Raw genomic sequence first — 24,873 nt, 5'->3', positions numbered from 1 at the left:
GACAGCTTCACTCTGGGGAGGGCTAGGACCGTGAGAGTGTTTATGTCTGACTTAGAAGAACATTCGTCCTAGTCTATTTCAATAGTTTGACACGTGTAAGTATTGAGTACAAACTAAACTACCGCCAGAATATATTATGCTTCAGATGCTTGCCTGCTTATGAACCTGTATATGACCCAGTGTGCATGAACTTGAATTTTCATAACATGAGAGAAAGGTTTGTTCACTAATACATTGATTTTGAAAACCTCACAAGCAACCAAGCATAAATGTAATCTGAAGAAGATTCAATTAAGAAGAATTATGCTTCTTCTGCCAACGTTCGATATGTTGCATGCTGGATTTTGTACTTAGTTCTGACTTTATTTAGACGATTAATAATTTTACCAGGAGATTGCAGGAAATTACCAGCAAATTCACTGATAGATTTACGTGCATTTCCCTTCAATGGTAACCTTATTAGATTGGATAGGATGCAAGTGATGAAAGCATTAAATCAACGTCAGCTGACGTGCTTTTGTTGTTTATGCATTGAATAGTTTGAAAGGCTGAAACAGGTGGTATTGTTTAGTTTGTGCCCAGGGCAAAGAACACACATTATGAAGTATGAGGAATGGAGATTGCTCTGGATTGTGCTTGGAATATTGTAAAACCTTGACATAACCTAGTTTTATTTGTAACATTAGTTTTGAAGAAATGCATATACAATTTTATTATAAACAACATTTTATTCATTGCAGAAATATGGTGCCTGTAGGGATTTTTTAAATCTACTGTATGTCCAACCATGTGATAATTTAGAAGGGCCTTATTAAATCTAAACATTTATCAGCAAGATCCGAAACCTCGTTTTATTCCGGTCACCGTAGCAGATTCTAAACCCACATGCTTTTCATCATCCCGGAGAGAAAACTGTCCAGGAAGACAGCAAAATAGACAATGATGCATATCTCACTCCCCTTAAGAGGATCTTCTGCTTCCTTGTATTATTATCTGGACTTAACATTTATGATAATAGTGGTCATCTGAGGCTTTTATTCTCCTTTTTTTCGTCTTTTTTCTGAGTCATTAATTCCCATAAGGGGAAATAGCTGCAAAGTCAAGTTCTCATGTTGATCTTTAATTTCCATTTCAGGATGTAAGCTATTCCAAGACCTTGTTTCTAAAAATAACAGCGAAAATGCGACGTGTGAAAGAAAAGAAAAGGCAGACCTGGAAAAAAAAGTCACAATTTTAAGATTTATCTTCATTGCTCTCTGTGTGCAGGGTGGATACATATTGTGTTTTTTGTAATTTTTTTCTAAATGTAGAGTTTTGTTTAAAGCAACAGAACAATGAAACCCAGAATGCCTGAAGTTAGTGTGGTTGTAGGATTGTAGTAAAACAAGGTTATTGTCCTAGAACACAATAAGTGCAATGTACTGATACAGATTAAGGCATCATATGGTCTTTAAAATTAAATAGATAAGAATAATTTGGGATGAAATTTGTCAAAATCAGCATGAAAGAGGAAGAGGGACAATATGCTAAACAAGGGATGTTTAGGGTTGTTTAGAGACAAATGTGCATTTTTTGCACCACTACGCACAGAAGTGCGTTTGTTTTAATTATAATAATTTTAATAACAATAATAATAATAATAAAATATTTACTAACTGAACAATTATATGCTTATTATTAACTAATTAACTTATTAACACTCTATTATAAATATGACTATCCAACTGATTTTTCCTTTTTCTTTCCTTTCCAAATGAACATCCAATGCCAGTAGTTTAGGCTGACACTGCCTGACAAGAAAGAGGTAGAAGTTGGGATTTCATGGAATTTGGGAACCCACTAGATGCTAGGGTCTCAAAATTCTGATCTAAGATGACAGCATTAATAATAAATCAGTAATAGAATCACAGGTCTGCTATGACTGATCCCTTTCAGCCTGAGTGCATTTCCCGCCCGGAATCTGTTCTACATTCATCACCTAATCAGATCCACAACCAAATAATTTAGCCTTCAGACTGAATGTGTGCCAGCAAATGCTCTACAGTTGCAAAGAAATGAGTGGAATCATGCTTGTGACTTTCCATCAGAACAATAACTATTTTCTGCTTTTTGTCTGAAATAGCTTAAATATTAGTTGTTTATCTTTCAGACTTGCCACTGGTGTAATTAAGAAATTAACAGTTTTAAGTTACCTTTAAACAATACATATGTACTAATGCAGCCAGAGCACTTGTATCTGTCATCCACATGGGAATTGGGAGTATATTCTTTATATTTAATGTATGGAATATACTGTATTCTTTATGTGTTTAAATGTGTTAAATATATTTTGCACTCTTTATATGATTTGGTTGCAGCGTTTGTTTTCAGACTATTGTGTTGCATTTGAACATATTTTTAGCTAGCAGACTCGATTTGCAGTGCCTGCGTATAAGTATTACAGTTTATCTCATTTGCTATCGAGCGTTTCTCAGATCAGAAATGAAATTCTCAAAATTACCTGTTCAACCTACTGTATGCCCATCATTTAGTCATTTGTGCTCATCATAAGAACATTTCTTGTTGCTTTGATCAAATTGTAAATGCTTTTGTACATTAATTTAATCAATTGTGTACAATTGTTTGCTGTTTCCTACATTATCAGTTGTTTATGTCATGTTGATCAAAATATATGGAGGTCCGGAACGGAGCGACGCCCTTGGTGGAGCTCAGTGGCGGAGTGACGGTCTCTGCAGAAATTTGGGGGCCGAGCAATGCCCACAGTGGAGTCCAGAGGCCAAGCGATGCCCACGGTGGGGTTCAGAGGCCGTGCCGATGGCCACGGCATAGTTTAGAAGCATGTCCGAGGTACTGTAGTGCCCTCTGCAAGTGTTTTTAAGGCGTGACATCATTCTAGGAGGAATCTCTAATCACGTTGTCGCCCTTAGCATTTCTAGAGGAGCCTTGGAGCATAACGACGCTTACAGCAGAATCTTGAAGCCAGACGGTGCTTTCTGCGGAGTCTTGGGCCGTGTTGTCCTTCTCGGAGGGACCTAGGTCCGCCATGATGGCTTTTGAGGGATCCTGGATTGCACCGGCGTTGTCGGAGGGGACTTGAAGCTTGACTGTGCTTTCAGAGGGTCTTGAGAGTGTGATGTAGCCTCCAGCGAAGTTTCGAAGCACGACGGCGCCCTAGGGTGGGCCTTGAGGTGCGGCAGCACCGACGAAGGAAATTGGAAGTGCTTCGTTATCTCCAGAGAAACTTAGAGGCGAGATGTCATCGTCAGAGGGACCTGTAGGCAAGACGTTGCCGTCAGAGAGACCTGGAGGTGAGACGTCGCTGTCAGAGGGACCTGGAGGCGAGACATCAGCGTCAGAGGGACCAGGAGGCGAGACATCGCCGTCAAAGAAACTTGGAGATGTGACGTCATCTTCAGAGGCATTTGGAGATGTGACGTTGCCTTCCGAGGCACTTGGAGGCGTGACTCCACCTTCAGGGCAACTTGGAGGAGTGACTAGGAGGCAAGACGTCACCTTTTAAGGAGTTTGGAGGCGAGACTTCGCCTTCTGGGAAACTTGGAGCTTGATGTCGCCTTCTGGGGATCTTGGAGGCGAGACGTCGCCTTCTGGGGAACTTGGAGGCGAGACATCGCCTTCTGGGGAACTTGGAGGCGAGACATCGCCTTCAGAGGAGCTCAGGGCGAGGCGTCACCCTCTGAGGAGCTCGGGGGCTAGACGTCTCCTTCTGGGGATCTTGGAGGCGAGACGTCGGCTTCTGGGGATATGAGATAGGCGGCGGTACGATGTCCCTTTTGCGGCCAGGCGACGGTACGACTTTCCTTTTGCAGCCAGGCGGCGGTGTAATGTCCTCTTCGCGGCCAGGCGGCAGAGCGGCACCCTCGGCGGGACACTGGAGCTGAGCGGTGTCCTCAGAGGAACTCTCGAACAGTGCGGCACGCTTGGAGGAACTCTGGAACGGAGCACCGCGCTCGAAGGGACTCTGGAACAAAGCCCTCTCAGAATCGAGGGGACTGTAGTGGAGAGCCGCCATAGTCATCCCAAACATCCCGAGGAATAGCCCGATGAAATCGGCGTATGAGCCAAAATCGCCTCCTTTCACGCTCCAGAGCTTACTGCCTCTAGAAAGAGCGTCTCCAGACAGGAGGGAAATGCACAACACGATTTTTGCTTGTTCTGTGGGAAATTGATAAAAATTTCTCTCCACGTACTTTCCGACACTCCATAGGAATCCGCCCCACTAGGTCATCTTGCCAGAGAAGAGAGCCAGAAATTCCATCATGCTCTTGGAGGGGCGTGGCGCTTCTGGGTAAAACCCGAAGCGGCGTTTGGCTGCCGAACCATCGTGGCAGGGCGATTCCTCTTTCGGTACTGGTCGGACCTTCTGTCAGGGTACAGACCACGAATCAGAAGCGGGAGTAGCTCTATCATGTTTACTGAGGTAAACAGAGCACTGAAAACGAACTGTAACGTGGGTTGAGTCTGTAAAGTCGGTATAATCCTCGGAACAGATACAATCCACAGGGAAGGAATATAATCCACGGCACATGAGTAATCCATGGAACCAGCGGCGAATGCTGGCAGTCTCAGATTAGGTTGAATCAGTAACGAGAGACCCCTTAATGTAGAGAACGAGGCAGAACGAGGCAGCGTGACAGCAACGAGAGGGGCGAGGCAGGTGGATCTCTGACAATTTGATATAACGGTATCTTGTGAAATTAAATAAAAATGCATAACTATAGCATATAATGGAATTTGTTGTTATAGTGGTGTGAAAAAGTGTTTGCCCCCTTCCTGATTACTTATTTTTTTGCATGTTTGTCACACTTTAATGTTTCAGATCATCAAAATAATTTGAATATTAGTAAAAGATAACACGAGTGAACAGAATGTATTTTTTAAATTAAGGTTTTTATTATTGACAGAAAACAAAATTCAAAACTACATGGCCCTACGCTCCCTGGTCGTGACGTCACCCCACCGGTGACAGCCTGCCTTAAATTTTGACTGATTAGACTCATTATTCAGAGCATGGACAACGCAGTTGCATTCCCAAAGCGTTCCGACGCAGCTTGAGTTCCTGAAAGGGAACTTGAATGTCACTAATGAAGGAGAGTGTATGCATCAGATCAACCAACAATCAACTAGTTCTCTAAAACTGGTCAAGGGTGAATCTTGTGAAGTGTATACAGACAGAGCAAAACAAAGAATTATATATTCTAAAAATCGATGAACATCTAAGAAACAAATGAACACTTGTACAGTACAGTAAAAGTGTGAATCCTGTCCGGTCTCTTGCAATCAATATAAATCAAATATACAATTAAATAAATGAATTTGTGCTGCTGAGATTCATAGATGCCATACAAAGGGAATTCAGAAATGCATTTTCAATCATTGTAATCCAAACCATAGTTTATATCAGGAAATACTGAAACTGTGCGCCATTATACTGACAACATGACAATTTGATGATTTTAGTTGTGAACAATGACTTTTGAAAGAAGAAATAATTTTGGATTTTGTGAAAAGTACAGGCTTTTGCAAGAAATCCAATGTATTGTGCTGTTTGTACAAATAGTTTTGAGAATGTACAAATGCTCCAAAGAATTCGACAAATGTTTCAAAGCAACTGAGAAAAACTGTAACTACTTAGTTTTACATTTTGTAGTGTTGTAGAATTACATTTGACTTACTTTGATTCTTTTAAACTTTTATTCGGACAATAAATATTGCATGTGCAAAATATTTTTTTTAGCAGCACATTGTTTGTTCAAAACTCCTTCACACAGTACAATGTACTTGCATTTCATCTGCAAACTGTAAATTGAATTATTGGAATGATTCTTTCACCGGTATTTTAGAAGATTATTTAGATCACTGTCGGGTTTTTGTTTGTAGAGAATTGTGACTGTGATAAACTGCCTGTGAGCATGTTGATAGTTAAAGAAAGGGATGGCCCCCTGCTGGACTAATAGGTCCTACATCTCCATACTAACACTGATGCCATGAATAACTGGATAGCATGAATAAATACGACTGCTGCATAAATAATAAAATAATAAAATAATGACATGTCTTCTTTCCTATGAGCCATTATCCACTACTGCCACAACTTTACACATCTGGATCTTCATATTTCTACTGGCAAAAGTTCTGTGAAAAAATTCTTGCTTTTGAGCCACACTAGTGGCAGTATGTTAGAGGGTTGTTGGAAGGTGAGCATTAACAGCAGCCTCATTTATTTCATTTACCAGACACTCTTATCCAGAGGGACTTACAATTATCTCACTTATACAACTGAGCAGTTGAGGATTAAGGGTTTTGTTCAAGGGCCCAGCAATAACTGCTTGGTGGTGCTGGGAGTTGATCTGATCAGAATTTCAGTATCTTAACCACTAAGCTACCACTTTTCTCAAGCCTCAAGGCTCTTGTAAAGTAAAATAAGATTTATTGTGTGATACTTCTATTTGGCTTCACCCATTTTTCTACTCTGACTAGTTTCTGTTATGCTAATGAAAAGCACCCACATAACATTATGCTACCATCATCATGCTTCACTGTAGGGATTGTGTTCTCAGAGGGTTGCGCTGTGTTGGGTTCCTGACAAACATAATGTATTGTGCAAAGGCTAAATGATTCAATGTTGATCTTGTTGGACAAAATAACTGTTTTTGCTTATCTCTAAATAGTCTCTGAAATGTGTTTTCGCAAACTCCTAATGTGATTTGTAATTCAACTTTGTAGCACAGCATTGCAGACCTTTATTACTATGGTTGAACAGCTTGTCTCATAAGGGCCATCAGCATTACCTTTGGCCTCTTGGATGCTTCTCTGTCTAATGTCTTTCTTACCCAGTTACTGATTTGTAAGCAGTTCACTAGGCAAAGAAGTTGCTGTATCATATTTTTTCAGTTTTTAATGGTGGACTTGATTGTGCTTTACACATAAATATCTCAAAATCTTGTGGCATAGCATTTAATTGATTTTTTTCGGCCGAACATTTTTTTCACGCTCTTTGCGATGTTTTTATTTTTTTTAAGGAATATCTTTGACACATTCTAAGGCCAGAAACATGTATATTTATATTAAGCCTATGTGGCACTTTAATTGCATGCAGGTGGACTCCATTTAACTATTTCTGTGACTTTTGGTGGCAAGTGGAAGCATCAGAAATAATTTGGGGGTTTCAAAGCAACAGGGGGGAATACTTATGCAAAGTTCTGCAAATAGCTAATTAGTATTTGTGATGGGGACTTGTTAGGGTGTTCTACTGACAGGCCTATAATTTAGCTAAAATTTGGCTTGAAAATTTGGAATAAAATAAGCGAAATCAGTGGGTGGAAGAAATGTTTTTAAAGATATTGAACTTAGGGTGGATTTTGTAAGTAGATACATCCTGTATTATGGCTAATACAAATCTTAATTAAACCTGTTAGCTGTTAATTTAAACGAATGTTAAATGGAATAAGGTAATGTGTGAGGTCAAATGACAAAGGCTTATACACTTCTGGGCAAAAATAGAGCTAAGCCCAACATAGAATAAATTAAAACTTCAATGGTCTTAACAAGAATTAATTCGTTAGAATATAAGCAAAAATTAATTATACCTGAAAGCTCCTGTGCCTCCATTTGCTTGTTTGCTTTTGTTAGAATGAACTGATTAAAAAAAAAGATAGAAATAAGAAAATTCATTCAAACAGTCATATTGTATGCAAAGTTCAAATAAAGATATTTATTAAAATGTTTGTGAAATAAACAATCAGAAAATGTACACATTTCTGGGTGTAAATTTTTTTTTAATTCCCCATTTTCTTTTCATTTTCGGACCAATAATTTGTAAAAACCATTAAAAGCCTAATATTTTGCAGTTTTCTCTCCCTTGGAATATTCAGTACATACATAACAGTCATACAACATACTGTAAATACAATACAATACATTGTGCATATACTGTACTCTCAGTGGCTATATTATTGTAGACTAACTATTAATTGATCTATTGATGGTAAAAGGCCTTGCTTATGGGACCAGCAGCTTACGATCCAAATTTCTACTGCTTTTTACCACTGAATTACCACTTTGAGTACATCTAAAGTGTACCACTAGGAACGGCTACTATGAAACAACATGGTTGAGCCATTTTATCAAGTCCATACTGTATGTACCTATATAAGGTTGGGTAATAATTCGGGTCATGTCTGTTTTGCTATTTTCCTAAATGAATGACATAATTTTACAAATATAATATTAGAAAGGGGCTTGCAACATATGAATGGTAATTTTTTTATTTTGTGTCCATTCATCATTAATAAAGCATATTTATATTGTGTGTTTTCACAAAAGTCCAGATGTGAATGAATGCCAACATTTTGATCTGAATTACAGCCGTACACAACTGGCTCTGGTTGAGCTGACTGACATGAGTTTTTGTCCACCCTCCAGATTATGACATGTGTTAGTTTTGTTCACATTACTCTGACATATTTTGCACTCTTGTGTTGTCATGGCACTATAAATTGTGCAAAGTGTGAAGTGTCATCTTTGTGTGTGTGTGTGTGTGTGTGTGTGTGAGAGAGAGAGAGAGGGGGAGAGAGAGAGAGAGAGAGAGAGAGAGAGAGAGAGAGAAGAACATGGTGTGACAGAGTGATCAGGTTGCCTGAGGAAAATCACACACACACACACACACACACACACACACACACACACACACACACACACAAGCACACACACAAGCACACAAAATGTTTGTTCCATTGACTAAACAGTTGGACTGCTTGCATTTTGCTCTGAGAAATACCCAATGAGCCAATCTCAGTGCAATCATCATCAGATGGAATATGTTGAGATAAAAAGAGGAAATGACAGACATACGTGTATTATTGCCAAAATAAAACTTCTGGGTTGCTATCAATACTAATTTTGACTAAAAGCAAATGTTCTGCCTGACTTCTAAAATCAGCCAATTATCTTAGGGGATAAGTGGTGAATAAAAAAAGGCTTCTGGCTGAAATTGCATTTTAAAATACCTCGTGAATGCACATTAACTCAAAGTCGGATCAGTAATGGGAACCATAAATACATAAAGCATAATTGATCTGCCATTTTGTGTTCAGTGGATGAAAAAAAATGGAGTTCAACCTCAGGTAACTAGCAATACACCCAGTCAGCTGAGGAACTGAAAATAGCTGCAGTTATTACCTTTGGCTGAGAGACGAGTTCCAGACGGACTTCCATTATGATCATGAAGCTGTTTATCCTGAATTACATTTCTTGTTATATTTGTGAATGCGGATATAAATCCTGGGGAGGGGGTCACGCAGAGGCTGGCAAGCATCTTTAATAAAAGACGGATTAGATGGATTGTGCATTGTGCTAGATTTGAGAAACAGTAAGTCCATTGTCATAGATAACATCTGCGATGCACGCAATGAATGCGTGCCTGTAACTTATGACTATGTTGCTTTGGTTATGTAACCACAGAAATATATTTCTGTACTTTGCAACAGCTTATGTGTTTTACCTCTGCTCAGGACTACTTTATTAATGTTTTACAGCCTACAAAATCCATCAACATGTGGCAGCGAGGTCACTGGGAGGTAAATAACAAAAGATTTTTTACTACAGCTATTGTTAATGAAATGCTATCAAAGATATGTCTAACATAATCTTAGTGGTCTGCTAACAAGCACACACAAACTATGTTGCTGACGATATAGGCATCAGTGTTTATTCAGCTGCAGGTCAGTTTATTTATATCAGCAAGTGCTCATAATTAGCAGATTACAAACTTTCACCATAGTTGTAGCAACCCACAACAATGGCACTGTCCTGTTTCCAAGATTAGCCCAAAGGTAAACAGTGGTGTGAATTACTTCAACTATTCCCCAGTAACACAATCTTTTACATCATAGCAACAATAGCAACAATATACTTGTGTATGCACAGTCAGCTTATAAGAGGTTTAAATAAATAAACAAATTTTTAACATAAATGATCAATTAAAATGTTTAGTCATTAATTTTTCACATACTATTGGAAAGGGGACTCTTAGACATTTTAAATTAGTCTACTAGTTACACAAAAACCTGTGTGCATTATATTCATCTGTTAAACCTGAAAATGTCATCGATATCACTAGTGACTCTTTTCAATAATAATGCAGATCAGTTTGCTCAGTATTTATTTTAATTTTTTTTCTGCGTATGTCTCATTTGAAAAATAGTAAATGTGAAGGGCAAAGTTTCTATTTATGCAAAATTGTCAGGTGTTTATTTTATGACATCTACAAAGAATGCTTTTAGTTTCGTGTAAGAAAGTGAAACATTATGCAAATGACCAAAAATAAACTGGGCTGACAGGAATTACCTAAAAATACATGACAAACATGGCAGTCAAAGTTTCCAGAACAGCTGTGGAAGATGACTGGAAAACCTACAGTAACATCTAATTTCCTTTTAAACATGCACAAAAAAATCATACCTGAGACTACAGATGCATTTTAAATACAAACACTGTAAATTCTAGCAATTTCAGTTTACTTTAAAAATTAAAGACACTGAATGAGCCAAAGTTTTGCAAGTTTTTTGTATTACACTAACTGTGTAACACTAATGTATAATGTTTGTATTAAATTATTGTGTATAACAGATTCCTTATAAAATATTCCATCATGCATACAGCAATCAGATCTAAATATGTCTTTGCAATAACGGCCTGCACTAAATTTATGCAGGAAAGGACACAGAGCAAAAACTGTGAGGACATTAAAGAAAATGTAGTGTTTTTCATTTTTTGGCTGCAGGTGTGCAGAGAAATGCAGATCCCCACCACCCCATGATCACATCAAAGCTCATTTGCTCACTGATCATTTGCATTGCGCTTTTTAAGTCCTAATCGGCGATGCAAATGTATTCCAATCAATTTTGCATCAGAGCTTTTCCTGTCAAGAAAAAAAAGCAGCAGTGTGTTTGTTATGTATCACCCTTGGAGATGACAAAGTAAAAGTCCCTAAGAGTATACAAAGCCCACCTTTGTACATGGACGCACTCACATACACATGTAGAGTCTCAAAAAAGTATTGTTCCTTGAAATTATTACAGGTTCTTTATTTATTAACTTCACTTTTTGGTAATGTTAAACACTCTGTTGTAGAATTCTATATCAAATTTAAAGGATTTCCAGGGGGAAAATATATAATAATAAACCTTTCTACATTCGACCTTAAGGGTTCTCAAGTGGAGCAGCTGAAGAACCATTTTTACTGATCAAGAAATAGAGTAATTGTGCTTCATTCCTATACTTATTGACTTACCTGCAAATAAGCTCTGTAGTTCCACTTTACATTTAATCAGATTTTGACATAGTGCCAATACATTTCCAACCCTGAAGGGTAGATGGGCTGTTGGGCTTAACCATCAGGTGAAAGATGAAAGCTGGTACCAAAAGGTTCTGTTATTCCTTTCAATAGAACAGTCACTACCTTCCAACCCTTCCTATTCTAAAGCATTTGAAAATAAACATCCTTGAACTTGATCCACTTCTATGATGGTACTACAGAGGCCCTTCTAAACAGGGTGAGACTTATTGGTCGTTTCTCGCTGGACAGAAATGTGAATACAGGAGCTCCGTATATTCCCCAACAAGTCGAACACCATCGCCCCCACCCCCAACCCCGGGTCTAAATTTGTGTTTATTTCAAGCTGGACCTTCTGAAACTCAGCAGGGATGGCTCTGTGCTTTCTCAAGTTCTGAGAGAAAAAGAAAGACAGTTAGAGCAAAGAGAGGAAGGGTGAGAGCGTCGAAGTGTTTGTTACCCCCTCCCACACCATCCCCAACCTCTCTCTTTACTTCTCTACCTCCAAAAATCCACAGCATATCAACCTCACTGGCAAACTGCTTGCTCAGAATACTGCCTTCTGTAGAATATTTTTCCTTCAGAAAGCGCAGCTTGTGACTCCTGTGATCGTTTCCAAGGAGACATGATGCTACGGAGAATGAGGTGCCTGCTGGAGGTAACTGTGTCTGAAAAGTATGCTTGATGTTGTAATATATGCATGCCTTGTTTCAGAACAGTTAACAGTCCATACATTGTAAGTAGTGTACGATAACTGCACAGTTATTTATATGCTTACAAACAATGGGGGGGGTTACATTTACATTTACATTTGCGGCATTTAGCAGACGCCCTAAGCCAGATCGACGTACAAAAGTTCTTTGAGTCTCTAGCAATAAATAAATCTACACTGGTATGCTTTTAATGACAACCAAACTGTAAAGATCAGATTATTATATTCCAATTGCATGGGAATTCATTGTGTACTTTGAAATAGTAATTAAACAATGGTACTAAAAGTCCATTGTGGCCCTGCATGTTTATTGAAGGATTATTTTCGGAAAACGCCTAGAGGGCAGAGGGCCTGCCTGACCGGGGTGTAAGAGCAGCTAGTGTGTGCTTAAGAAACTTCTCAACAGTGTCTGCATGAGTGCGTACTGGATCATAGATCGTTCCAAGTCATTCAAATGCTAATAAGTAAACTTATGCACCTGGTTTGGAAAAGACATCTATTTCAGAAACAGAGTGCTGTGTTATCTCATGGAATATCTATGACTATATTCACTTTTTACAGTGCATTTACTGCATGTAAACCCATTATACATGTACCTTTAATCTTCCTTTCAGCCTAATCGGTATGTAAATAGTTGCTGCAGTAAAATGACCTAATGAATTAATGCTCATAGCTGCACACTAAGTGCAAAAGATTTTTTCCATGTATAGGGGACTTCTTCTTTGCTGTTATCTTCCATGGCTATGCCTCAAGACAGGGTTTACAATAACGTGTTGAAATGTTTAATGTAGTCCACAGGAAATTATACAACAGAATAGAGCGTTGTTTGATTTGTGTCTTAAAGGCAAAGCAGAAAAGTTTAGCTTGAGTGACTGTATCTGGACTCCACTGCAGAACAATGACTTTTGTGTGCTTACAACTGTATGCATGCAAATGTATCAGGTGACACCTTAGACGGATGTTGCCTGGATGTTGTGGCCATCGGCTCTGGTGGTGAGAAAGGAGACGGATAGAGGTAGCAGATGGGGAGGAGAAAGAGAAAGAGAGAGAATAAAGAGAGAAAGGGAGGGAGGCAAACCCCCAACATGTCCTAACTGGTTTCTCACATAGTCAGTAGTCAGCAAATGAACCTGTTGTGTGTTATGCATCCTTGCATTTAAAAGTTTACACACCTCAATGAACAATAATCCACCAATCAACTCATGTTACCTAGATGTTCCCTATATTCCCAACGGGACACAATTATCTCACTCCAATCAAGTATACATGGAATCACATTTATGCCCAAGAGTGCACATATGTCTCCAAAGTTTGCCTCCTTCCCTCTGGAGAAAAGACGACACCATCTGCTTGTAAGGTTACACCACTGTAGACAGGCAGGGTAGGCAGCATAGTTCTATTGAACACACTGCAAATATCTTTGATATGGTTCCTCATTTTTTATTGCATACCTATTTATATAATAAGAATTAAGAACAATTTTAGACTTGAATAATACTTTAGGAAAATGGCTGTTGCCTAAATCACTGACTAACTGATGACTGAAACTGAAGTTACTAAAAACATATCAGTTTAGCAGGCAACCCATTACCAATATTGTACCAAGAGCAGAGGTATCATTAAAAAATGAATGAAACGTTTTAAAATATCAGCTTGAACAAGTATTCATCATATACACATTATTTGTTTTTGTGTGATCCATTTGTAACTGTACTACATTGCATTCATTGGGGATAGCAACCTATTATATAGAAATCTATATTGTGATGGTAAATTGTGATCGATTCTGTGTATAAATGTATGACTCTTCACATCTTCACATCTTCACACATGACTATTATATTGTTTACATGCTTTTTTGCACCTTCAACTTTGTTATTTATACTACTCTGTTTACATGCTGTCATGTTCTTATATTCACTCCCGGGTATAGTTTTTACAGTTTAGAGTACTGTATAAACAGTAGGTTTACTGGTCGGCGCTATCTTGGTATTGTGTCTTGTCTTGTGTTGTCTGTCTGTACTGTTTTTTGTCTGCACTGTTTGCACTAGGTTGCACTCGATGCACTTTATGTAGCTTGTGTTGTGTTGTAGCTTTATGTTATTGTTTAGTGTAGCACCAGGGTTCCGGAGGAACGTTGTCTCGTTTTTACTGTGTACTGTGTACCACTGTGTATAGTAGAAATGACAATAAAAGCCTCTTGACATGACTTGATTTTCAGTCAGTGATGGGTAATTAAATACAGAATTTGCAGTCCATTGTAGCCGACTGTTAGAATTGTATTAATTGTGAGGTATTTTAAAAGTTGATCATTTCGAAATGATGTTAATGCTTTGAATACAGTAAATGGGGATGTAATAAGCTGGAGGGGGAACAAATGTCCCTACAAGTATAGGCAGCTTTGGGCTTGTAGCTGGTGCGTACCTGGAGACGTTTCCTTTTGAGGAGATTAAGGAGGTACTCATAAGGAAAGGACAATTTATATATATATATATATATATATATATATATATATATATATATATATACACATGACAATAAAAAATATATACACACGTGTGTGTGTGTGTGTGTGTGTGTGTGTGTATATGTGTGTGTGTGAGAGAGAGAGAGAGAGAGAGAGAGAGACAGATTGATATGGAGGGAGGCGCGTGCGTGTAGAGGTCAGTCTCCTCGTGTTTAGGAGGCGGCCGATGTCGTCAAGTGCCGGCGGTCGTCCTGCGGGCGTGTTTGAGCCGCGCTGTTCGCTTCAGACCCGTTGTTTTTCATGCTGGAGTCGCTGAGGCGGAAAGATCGCGTCCATGCTATCATTAGTGGCTGATTCGATTTAATTAGAACAAAATCATGGAGGATTTTTCTCCCGAAAGCGAAAGGATGGAGGCTTGGCTCGACGACAACCAGGACTTCGCTCATTCGTACTTCGTGCGAAAAGCGAACCGGTGAGTGAAGCAGCTCCGGGGTGTGTGTCTTCAAACGACCCCCTCTCCAAAAAATACAAATAAAACTAAGCTGTGAAATGTCAGGGTTTTTGTTTGTAAACTTTTTATACTTATATAAATAAAACTTTATATACTTACACCACGGTTATTAACATGGGAGTCGGAACATGATAAACTCAGAACTTATCTTGGACACGTGTGTGTGTGTGTGTGTGTGTGTGTGTGTGTGTGTGTGTGTGTGTGTGTGTGTAACAGTTTGTTTTAGACAACACTTACAAACACACTGCTACAAAAATCCCAAATTATTCCCCTGCTGGATTTACAAGTCCTAACTGTCAGAAGAAAAAGGTACCAAAGTGCACTTATGGCTGTGGTCATCTTTTTTATTCCTGAGCTTTATTATGTATCTTTAGACCTTCTGGAAATGTCAACATAGTATACAGTATATAGAACTATATGCACTTAGGTGAAAAGATACATACCAATGCTAAAAAATATGTCCAGTTACTTATTATTAAATTACATCACTGTCCACAATCATATGTTGAGGTTCGTACAAAAAAAAAAAGCACCCCAGCACTGCATGTGTTCATGCACGGGTTGTGGTTATGGTTTATTGTGTAGTATTACGGTTGGCAAAGTTGTTTTTATCTCGCCGTAAAAGTAAATGTGACCGCATCTGATGTTCGCTTATGTCCTGTGTGTGATTTTTTTCCTTTTCATAAAATTATGCTGTAGTTTCATTTACAGAACTGAGCACTTAGACACTGCAATGTTTTCCCCTTTGTTGTGAACATAAATATATGTAAACGCACAACTCTCACAACTCTCACAACTCTCTTTTGCATGCTTCTTCCGTGTTTTTCTAAGCAGATGTGGCTCGTACGCTCTAGCGAATGGTCCGAATGACCTCAGCTCATTTCACCATCTTTTCTGATTGAATGAACAGTTTTGCCCATATGGCATACTCTTTTTTTCATGTATAGGCTACTGGTTTTTGCTAAACTGGATATCAAATGGTGAGACGCAAACGCAGGAATGAATGCATGGTCAGTCCAGCCTCAGTGAATCAACATGTTTTATGCATGGAGGGGACGAGTGATGCTCTTCTAAGTGAGTGCTATTGATTTTGCTCTACAGACTGAGGACACTTCGGAGTCCATGGAGATTTCACTAAAGTTCTTTTTCTCTTTCTCATCTCTCTTTATCTCTAGATAACTTACTCGTACAGTCATTTGTAGCTTGCTGCAAGCTCGTTTTATTTAGAATTAGAAGATTAACTGCCAGCAGATTTACAGCATTGAGTTTTATAGCCACGGGGGTTTTCCAGTTGACTTGCAGAAGTCAAGGCTCCATTCACTTTTATATGAAAGCAAAGAGACTTTGGACTTTGAACATAAGGGTGTTACTCTGTGAGAAACAGAACAAACTGATCGCTTCAGGTTCTCCTCAATTTATCAGGACACAGCAAAATTCATTACGTAATTGTGCATGCAGTAGTGGCAAATAGCAAATCTGTTCTGCCAAATACTGGTTTCACATGAACTCATGCTGTTCACGTTTTCAGGACGCTCCCCTTCGGACATAATGGGCGAGCTTTATAACGCTTTAGAACCGATTACACTATTTCAGTGTGCCATTACTTAAAATGTATTATAGTATAAAGAAGTGGGTAAATAGACACACAAAGTCTAGAACTTTAAGGAACTCACTGTCATCCTTATGAAATGTTTTTGGGTTTTTTTTCAGGGAAATGGTCAACGCTTGGTTTGCTGAGCGTGTGCATTCCATCCAGCCGTCTAAGACACATACAGACGGCTCGAAAACTCTTCTGGAAGCAAGTTCCCTGACCGCTTCAGGCTCCACAGAGACCCCATCGCCCAGTCCGGTTCCTTCTACACCCACACGCAAGATCTCTGCTTCAGAGTTCGATCGGCCACTACGGCCGATTGTGGTGAAGGACGCAGAGGGCTCGCTGACCTTCCTCGGTGACACAGAACGGGTGCCCATGCCACCGCCAACTCCTTCTCACAAGCTGGAGCGGACAGGTGGGGATCGTTGTGCCCGTCTTCTTGAGCTTGTGCGTGATGTGTCTAGCCACTTAGATCTGACAGCGCTCTGCCACCGCATCTTTTTACACACACACGAGCTAATCGCGGCTGACCGCTACTCACTGTTCCTGGTGTGTGAAGACAGCTGCAACCGAAAGTTCTTAGTCAGTCGGCTGTTTGATGTTGCCGAAGGCTCCACACTTGAGGAATCTTCCAACAGTGGCATTCGCCTGGAATGGAACAAAGGCATTGTGGGACATGTGGCAGCCACAGGCCAGCCGCTGAACATAAAGAACGCTTATGAGGTAAGACCACAGCGTTTGTCTATGTTTTTTTTTTTTTTTTTACTCTCACCTTTTGCGGGTTAAGAAAAGTCCTTTTTTACTAAATTAATTGTAATTTAATCACGATCACAGTGTGTGTCTTATTCCGTCAGATAGTCTTAACCGACTGCGATATTGATTGGATGAGTTTGCTACTTGTTCGATGTTAAAAGTCTTTGTGATTGATGTCTAATTTTGGTTAACATTGATCAAATGAGTCATATGCAGCGAAGGTTCTCAAAAGTTAATTTGAAACTTAAGGTTCATCTATAAAATAATACCAACTCCAAAAACAATTCCAAAAACAAAGTTTTGTTTTTCAAGAAATTGTTCAAACTAATAAATGCAAGTAATAGTCAAGATTAACACAATTTTTTAATTACACAGTGTGTCATGACAAAATATCAAAATATAAAGAATATTAAAGAAGTAAAAAATGCTGAGCTGCTGTGTTTGATATTTTTGCCATTTCTTACAACATAGCCGCACTGGAGGTCTCAGAAAAGATAAAAACATTCTTTATAGGGTATGTAGCCATGTCTTCTAGTTCTCACATCAACCATTTAGAGTTTGTAGGATGCTTAACATGGTGTCCAAATATTTTAATCCTTTCCACACGGCTATTTATACATATCTCAAATATTTTATTGTAAACGATAGTGGCATATTTATTGAATGTATTTATCCATGCTTATATTGAGCGTTTGCTTAGCTGATATATTTATGAAGCACAATATATATGTTGTGGAAATGTGGAAAACTGTTTTTAATTGATTTTAAATTATATATATAGAATTCACTCTTTTTTTTGTCGTACAACATGACCAATAGTATCTATGGTTTTATATATTTGGCAATTTAAAAATATTAATTTTATTCAGGTTATTTTTTGCGAGACTTTTTTGTAAAACGCAACGAAGATGACATGTTTATTAATGCTGGAATATCGGACTTTTTACAAATTTTAACAATGATATTTATACATGACATTTGGTTTTATTTTTATATTTTCAAGCAGCTTTTACAAACATATGTAGGGAATGCATGTAACTGTGTATGTCCATTTTTAAGATACTTTTTTTTTAAATGTCAGAAAGACATTTCAACTTCAACAAGAGAATTGCAAATTGATGTTATGTGGAATCGGAGGCAAATAAACACATACGCTGATATTTTAATCATTTATCCGTTCATTGAATAACACCACAATTATAATACTTGAAACAAGATGGGGGTACAGTAATTTCTGTATGAGTGTGCTGATGGTAAAGCAGGCCACTCCTATGTTGTATTTTGGTTTATTATATCTCCTAAAGATATCATCTGCTGATGAGAGCTGATATCTCATTGTGGTGTTAGCCTTGTTGTGCATCAACTATCTGTCTGTCTTGCTATCTGTGTTCTAGTGCCACCTGCTCTCTGTTCACCTTTGACCCCTCTAATGCCTCTCTATATCTTACTACTCAGCCATATTCTATTCCCAAACATCTATATTAAATTCCAGTAGTTTTGTAAATGGCCAATAATTGCAGTATAAATGGCTTTAAATCCTAAATATATTCAGTGGTTATTATTACTGCAAACACATTTGCTTTGGTGTCTGAAAGCAAATGTGCACTGTGTATAATAGTGTTATAGATATCACGCTTTGGATTGATATAAACATTTTCTGTCTTGTTTATTTTATGTATTGGTAGTTATGCAAGCCAGTTGCTAGCCAACAGTTTAAATGAGGTCATAGCTGGTATTTTTAGGCATTTTAGATAAATGTCTGTAGCGAAGCCATATATGACGGCAAGAAAGCGAGAAAGAGTACCTTTATTATTAATGTCAATTAGGGAGTTGTTTGTCTGAGACAGCCTGGCTTGGTACACTAATCTTTTGTTTTAGAGTTATGTTTTGTATTGAAATCAACATAAATAATAAATAATAAAAAGTAGCTTTTAAACATACTGGGAACAACCAGAGATGCAAAATAATTATTTTAGAAACTATTTGGCTCAGCTGGATTAAAATCCATCTATAGATGTCTATAACTTCTGCATTACAGTGTTGCTCTATATATATATATATATATATATATATATATATATATATATATATATATATATATATATATATATATATATATGATTTTAAACCAGCTGAGCCAAATAGTTTCTAAAATATTTATTTTGCATCTTTGGTTGTTCCCAATATGTTTAAAAGCTACTTTTTAATCTCTAGGATCCTCGGTTTAATGCAGAGGTGGACCAAATCACCGGCTACAAGACACAGAGCATCCTGTGTATGCCCATAAAAAATCACCGAGATGAGGTGAGCTACAATCCAGCTAAAGTAACGTTGTAGTTTTTTTTTTTAAGATTACTGCTTAAATTGCTCAGATAGTGAATCATTTTCCCAAAGGTTGTTGGTGTGGCACAAGCAATCAATAAGAGGTATGGAGAGAACAGCACCTTCACAGAACAAGATGAGAAGGTAAAAAAAAAAAATCTTTTGTTTGGAAGGGTGCTTAATTTTTTTTTTAGGAAATGTTAAAAGATTTGGGCTGCAGTCATTCCTGTCCATGGAGATGCTGTTTAACATTAAAAACATTTTTTGTTATATTTATCATGCATATACAGGACTTTTCCTCCTACTTGGCTTTCTCCGGGATTGTTCTACACAATGCACAACTCTATGAGATGTCACAGCTTGAAAACAGGAGGAATCGGGTACCTTAAAAAAAAAAGAAAAAATACTACTGATACATCATCTGACTTATTTTTAAAAATGTAGCTTTTACAGCACATGTTGTTACATATCCCATTCATCTTGTGGTTTAGGTGTTGTTAGATCTGGCCAGTCTAATTTTCGAAGAACAACAGTCTTTGGAGGTCCTGCTGAGGAAGATCGCAGCCACTATTTTGTCTTTCATGCAGGCTCAGGAATGCACTATATTTATTTCGGATGCAGAAACACTGGTAAGTGTAAAAAATAATGTTTTACTTTCGAATAACATGCCAGAAAGACATTTCAATGTTATATTTTTTTAGAGAATTGGAGACAGATGAAGTGGTTCACTGACATTTTAATATTCTAACATGATTTTAAATACTGGGCAGGCCTCTGCAACCCTTACACAAAAAAAAAAAAAAATAGCTCAACTGCATAGAAAATACTACTCACGGTTGCTAAAATGACTGTTTCACAATTATAGTACAATTACAGAAAGTAATCATTTACACACGATTCACTCAGAGTTCAATTGCCAGAAATAATAGGTGCATTTAAGTCAGAGAAAACACTAAATTTGCTGGACTCTGGACTCGCAAGACCAAATTTGGGCACTAAACCGTGCCATTCATACATATACACACAATCAAGTTCTTTTTCTATTTATTATTATAATCGAATGCCCATCAATCTAGTATAAGATTGTTTAGCATTATTAAACATCTGCTGACAACCTTACTAGTGAATGAGCACAATATTCTGGGAAAAGTAATCTAATGAAGAAATGATGCAGAATAACAACACACAGTTGAGAAAAAAAAAAGCACAAAAAAAAACTAGTGTCCAGTTCTGTTTGATGATGAGAGTTAGTGCTGGGTGATTGGGTTGAGTCGTGCTGACTGGGCGAGTGGCAGGCCAGGCTGAAGGCAACACTGCTTTCATTTATAGTAGAACCACGAGCAGAAAACAGCCTGAATTGCTTCCTTATTCTACATTGCCAAAAAAGCAATTACAACGTGTGCTTAAAAGCACACACACATGCAAACAGTCGTAGCTATTCAAAATCACATAAGGAAAAGTATTACTAAAGCATACTATTTGCCAAACATAAGTAGAGTGATGGCCATTATTACATCAGAAGCTGTTAAAAAGGACATTTTTGGTTTTATTTCTTTGAAGTCCCTATACAGAATACAGTAGATTACGCATGTAATATAAAGCATTGTGAAATTTGCCTGTTATGTATTTATAGAGAAAGATTTGTAATTTAGTGTTTTGGATAATATGGTCAAAATCTGTTACAATCTTCTTGTTCTTTCGGCTGCTCCCAACATAGTGTATACTCTTCATTATTAGAAAACAAAATCCTGGATATTACTCTGCATAGCACAATTAAAAGCAATTTCGTTGTTATGTTCAAAATGTTTCTCTTATAATAGTTCTATATTCTACATATAGACTTTGTAGGAGTATTGGTCTGTGTTGTGAAAACCTAAGCAGAACTAAAGCAGGTAATGTCTGCTGTAGTTGTGGTTAGAGACACTATCTAAAGCCAAACTTTCTGGGAGTTTGGCTTCACGGAAGACCAGATTTTCTAGATCCAGTGGATAAAACATGATTTATTGATATACAGATATTTATCTTATCCATTCAAAGGAAATATTATGTACCACAGTGTGCTTTTAAAATGATGCCTCTTTTTTTTTTTTAACAAGGAAGTGTCTTAATGTTTATAAAATCATGCAAGTCGAAGCTAAGGGCCACATTTAGCAAGATATCTGATCAAAGTTGACATTTTCCTTCCACCGTGGGAGGTCTGTTTTCCTCTGTGGTGGTCTCCTGCAGTGTCGACCCACTTGCTGAGAGAGATGTGCGTTGGAAGCTATGCTTTCGCAAGAAACCCGCTTACCAATCAGATGATGATGTGCCCAAACCCAGCAAGAGCTCTGTGCTTTGTCATCTTGACACAGAGTTTTTGTAAGCTGATGGTACAGTACCATTGTGCAGTTTGGAAAAGGAAAGCCTAGCTTACATTTGGTCTTCTCATCGGACAGTGAGTTATAGCAAGTGTTATTAATAGAGGTCAACGTTTGCTAAAATGGAGATGGTAAAAAACGATTTAGCGTAGGTTACTTCCTCTTAAATTAAAATAGGATGGCACCCTAGTTTGTTTTATCCGGTCTTCATGGTCTCTTTAAATTTGGAATTTTAGAATCGAGTTCAGGTTTGAGGACAAGTCCCAATAAGGTAGTAACCGTGTGTCCAGGAATGCTAAAATAAACTCAACTTCTGGCAGAGCTGTGAGATAGTATATTACATTTTTCCTCGGGTTTACTGTGCAGTGTCATTACAGGTTCTTCTGACACGCCTGGTTGATTAAAGCCATTTGGCCACAGCCGTGTTATACAGATATTTAAATGTTGAAAGCGGGAAATTTTAAACCATGTGGCTGCTTCTATGATGGTCTATGATAGATTTACTCAGGTAGTAACAAAAAGCCACAGAGAGCACTGTCTTCCCTTCGTGTTCACCACAGCAAATAGTGAATTCTGTCTATTCTCAATTCCTCACAGAATGCTTTCTCCAGTGTGTTTCACATGGAGTACGAAGAGCTAGCTGGATCTGTGGACCTCTCTAACAGGTAAAACGTTCAAGCAAAGGCAATTGTTTTTTTCTTCTGTATTTGCTGCCATTAGAAATGAATTGAGTACTTTTTAGTAGGTATCCACTGCTGCTTAAGACAATTTGTATGTTGTGGGTATAAAATTACAAAGTACTACTTTATTTTATATATTTTTTATACATCGATAGAATTTGGTGCGTCTGTGCATTTAAAAGAAATGTATTCAGTAGGCTGGGTAATTTTTCAATAAATATTTGTTAATAAATATTTACCTGAGGTAATAATAACCTTTAAACAATATTAAGCCCACACTTGTACTTTATGCCCAATTAAAGCAGGAGGCTACAAAGTTAAAAATAAAAAATACATCACACACTTCGATTAAGAATGCCGTTTTCACAGCTATGCTAGAATATTTATGTACTAGCTCGTACTTCAGCACTAAGCAGGAAATTGAGTTTTCCCTTAAATCTAAGGTTAAGTGTATGGAAGAACTTTCTAGTGTATGCAAGAATTTGTTAAATATATAAATAATATCCTATCACAATCACTGTAAACAAATAGTGCATTCCACCTCCTGGCTGCTTTTTCTAAAAAAAGATTATGATAGTGTTTGTGTAATTAGTTCAGACCCGGATTTAAACTGCCCCTGCGCCAACTTTATGCAGATATTGTTTACACGATTTGGAGTGGAAGATATTGAGTGGCCTGAGATTTGACCTCAATCTTATTGAACACCATTTGGATGAATTGGAAAGCTAACTGCACTCCTAGTCCTACTGTACATGAGAAATAAATGTGGAATGAGGTGTTAAAATGTGCAAAAAGCACAAATCTTATGATCATGGTGTCCACAAACATTTGTCCGTATAGTGTATTTTTTGCTTTATTGAAAATATTTTAAGCTATTAAAATTGTGAATAAGAAATTAGTATATCCTTCACTCGCAGTCATAAGATATTGATAGGGTAAAATAGTTTTAAATAATCTGTATTTCTTCCTTCCTAAAATATAGGAGTTTTTTTTCACTTAGAAACCATGCACACACATTTGTTTTGTTTTGCTGTTTTCTTTTAACCATGGTACTGAGTTATTTTAGAGAAAATGTTCTGTGCAGAAACGTTTCATGACTCAACGGTATTAGCCTGGTATTAGTTTGCGAGTTGTTTCTAAGCACCTGTGACAGGTGCTTAATCAAATCTATTTAAACAAAACTATCTGAGTGGAAGTATTTTCTTTCTTTTGGAAAACTGAGGATTTTTAGTAAAGTATGGAAGCATGTTCATGTTCCATGCACGTTAATGGCTTTTTTTTTTCAGCACTTTATTAAAGCCTCAAGCCCATTTTGACAGACATTTCTCAGTGGCTACCATCTAAAACAAACACATAGTCACTTAGTATAAACACGAAACAAATGATTGTTTTAAGTTACTTTCCTCGAGTGAAAAATGGTGCCTGTGTTGCATATTCTATTAATGTCTAAAGTGCTTTGAAGATTCTCCTGGTTTGAATACTTATGAAAGATTTTGAGGTATTTTGAGAACTCTGATTGTAATGCTTCAGGAAAACATTCCTATTACACATTCCAGTGGCATAACAAGAACTTTACCCAGCTGCTTGCTTTTGGCTGCAGCGACCTCCAGACTACATCATTAATCATACTTTTGTTTTCTCTAATCAAATCTTCATTTCTTGTGAACTTTTATGGCGTAAATGTGTATGTTAGTTTGTTGTCAGGAATTCCAAGAATGTGATTCTATCTTAGGAGATCATTATTGCTGTTTGTGTAAAATACACTATTTCCTTTGGATTTTAGAAATATCCCCAAGCAAACAAAAAAAGATATGAGACAAAATTCATTTTGTTTAATAACTGAACAGGTTTCAAAACATAACTCAAACAAGTTCAATTATTGTAATCACTGGCATGTTTTTTTTCTTCTTTTTTTCAAGATAGAGAGAAAGAAATCTGCCAAAAATCACAATAAAAAAATAAAATAAATAAATCACAATTAATAGTTTATTGTGCCTCTTTTTCTTTACTAATAAAAAAATACGCTAGATTGAGCTGATTCAAACTGATCAGCAGATCAGCGTTGCAGGATGGAGCCTTGTCATGGACCAGTTATTTCCACCATAAATTTTGTATTGGATTTTG

The 24,873-nt window shown here is 37.5% G+C and overlaps 1 protein-coding gene across 6 annotated transcripts in view; it reads left to right on the top strand.

Moving 5' to 3' along the window:
* The window catches only part of pde5ab (phosphodiesterase 5A, cGMP-specific, b), a 41,126-nt gene that overhangs the window by 585 nt on the left and 15,668 nt on the right, over positions 1 to 24,873 (top strand). For 2 of the 6 annotated variants that reach the window (XM_046850922.1, XM_046850921.1), the window contains exons 1-7: positions 14,734 to 15,004; positions 16,754 to 17,360; positions 19,605 to 19,694; positions 19,785 to 19,856; positions 20,003 to 20,092; positions 20,204 to 20,341; positions 22,667 to 22,734. In XM_046850922.1, coding sequence (XP_046706878.1) covers positions 14,910 to 15,004; positions 16,754 to 17,360; positions 19,605 to 19,694; positions 19,785 to 19,856; positions 20,003 to 20,092; positions 20,204 to 20,341; positions 22,667 to 22,734 — 1,160 coding nt within the window. In that variant the 5' untranslated portion in view covers positions 14,734 to 14,909. Of the gene's footprint in view, positions 1 to 9,266; positions 9,389 to 9,554; positions 9,597 to 11,880; positions 12,012 to 14,733; positions 15,005 to 16,753; positions 17,361 to 19,604; positions 19,695 to 19,784; positions 19,857 to 20,002; positions 20,093 to 20,203; positions 20,342 to 22,666; positions 22,735 to 24,873 lie in introns of those variants that run through there. The other 4 variants (XM_046850926.1, XM_046850923.1, XM_046850925.1 and 1 more) reach the window with 4 other exon arrangements.

Source organism: Silurus meridionalis, chromosome 6 (assembly GCF_014805685.1).
Source record: "Silurus meridionalis isolate SWU-2019-XX chromosome 6, ASM1480568v1, whole genome shotgun sequence".
NCBI lineage: Eukaryota > Metazoa > Chordata > Actinopteri > Siluriformes > Siluridae > Silurus > Silurus meridionalis.
The sequence above is the reverse complement of the archived record's forward strand: the minus strand, read 5'-3'. Positions and strand labels throughout refer to the sequence as shown.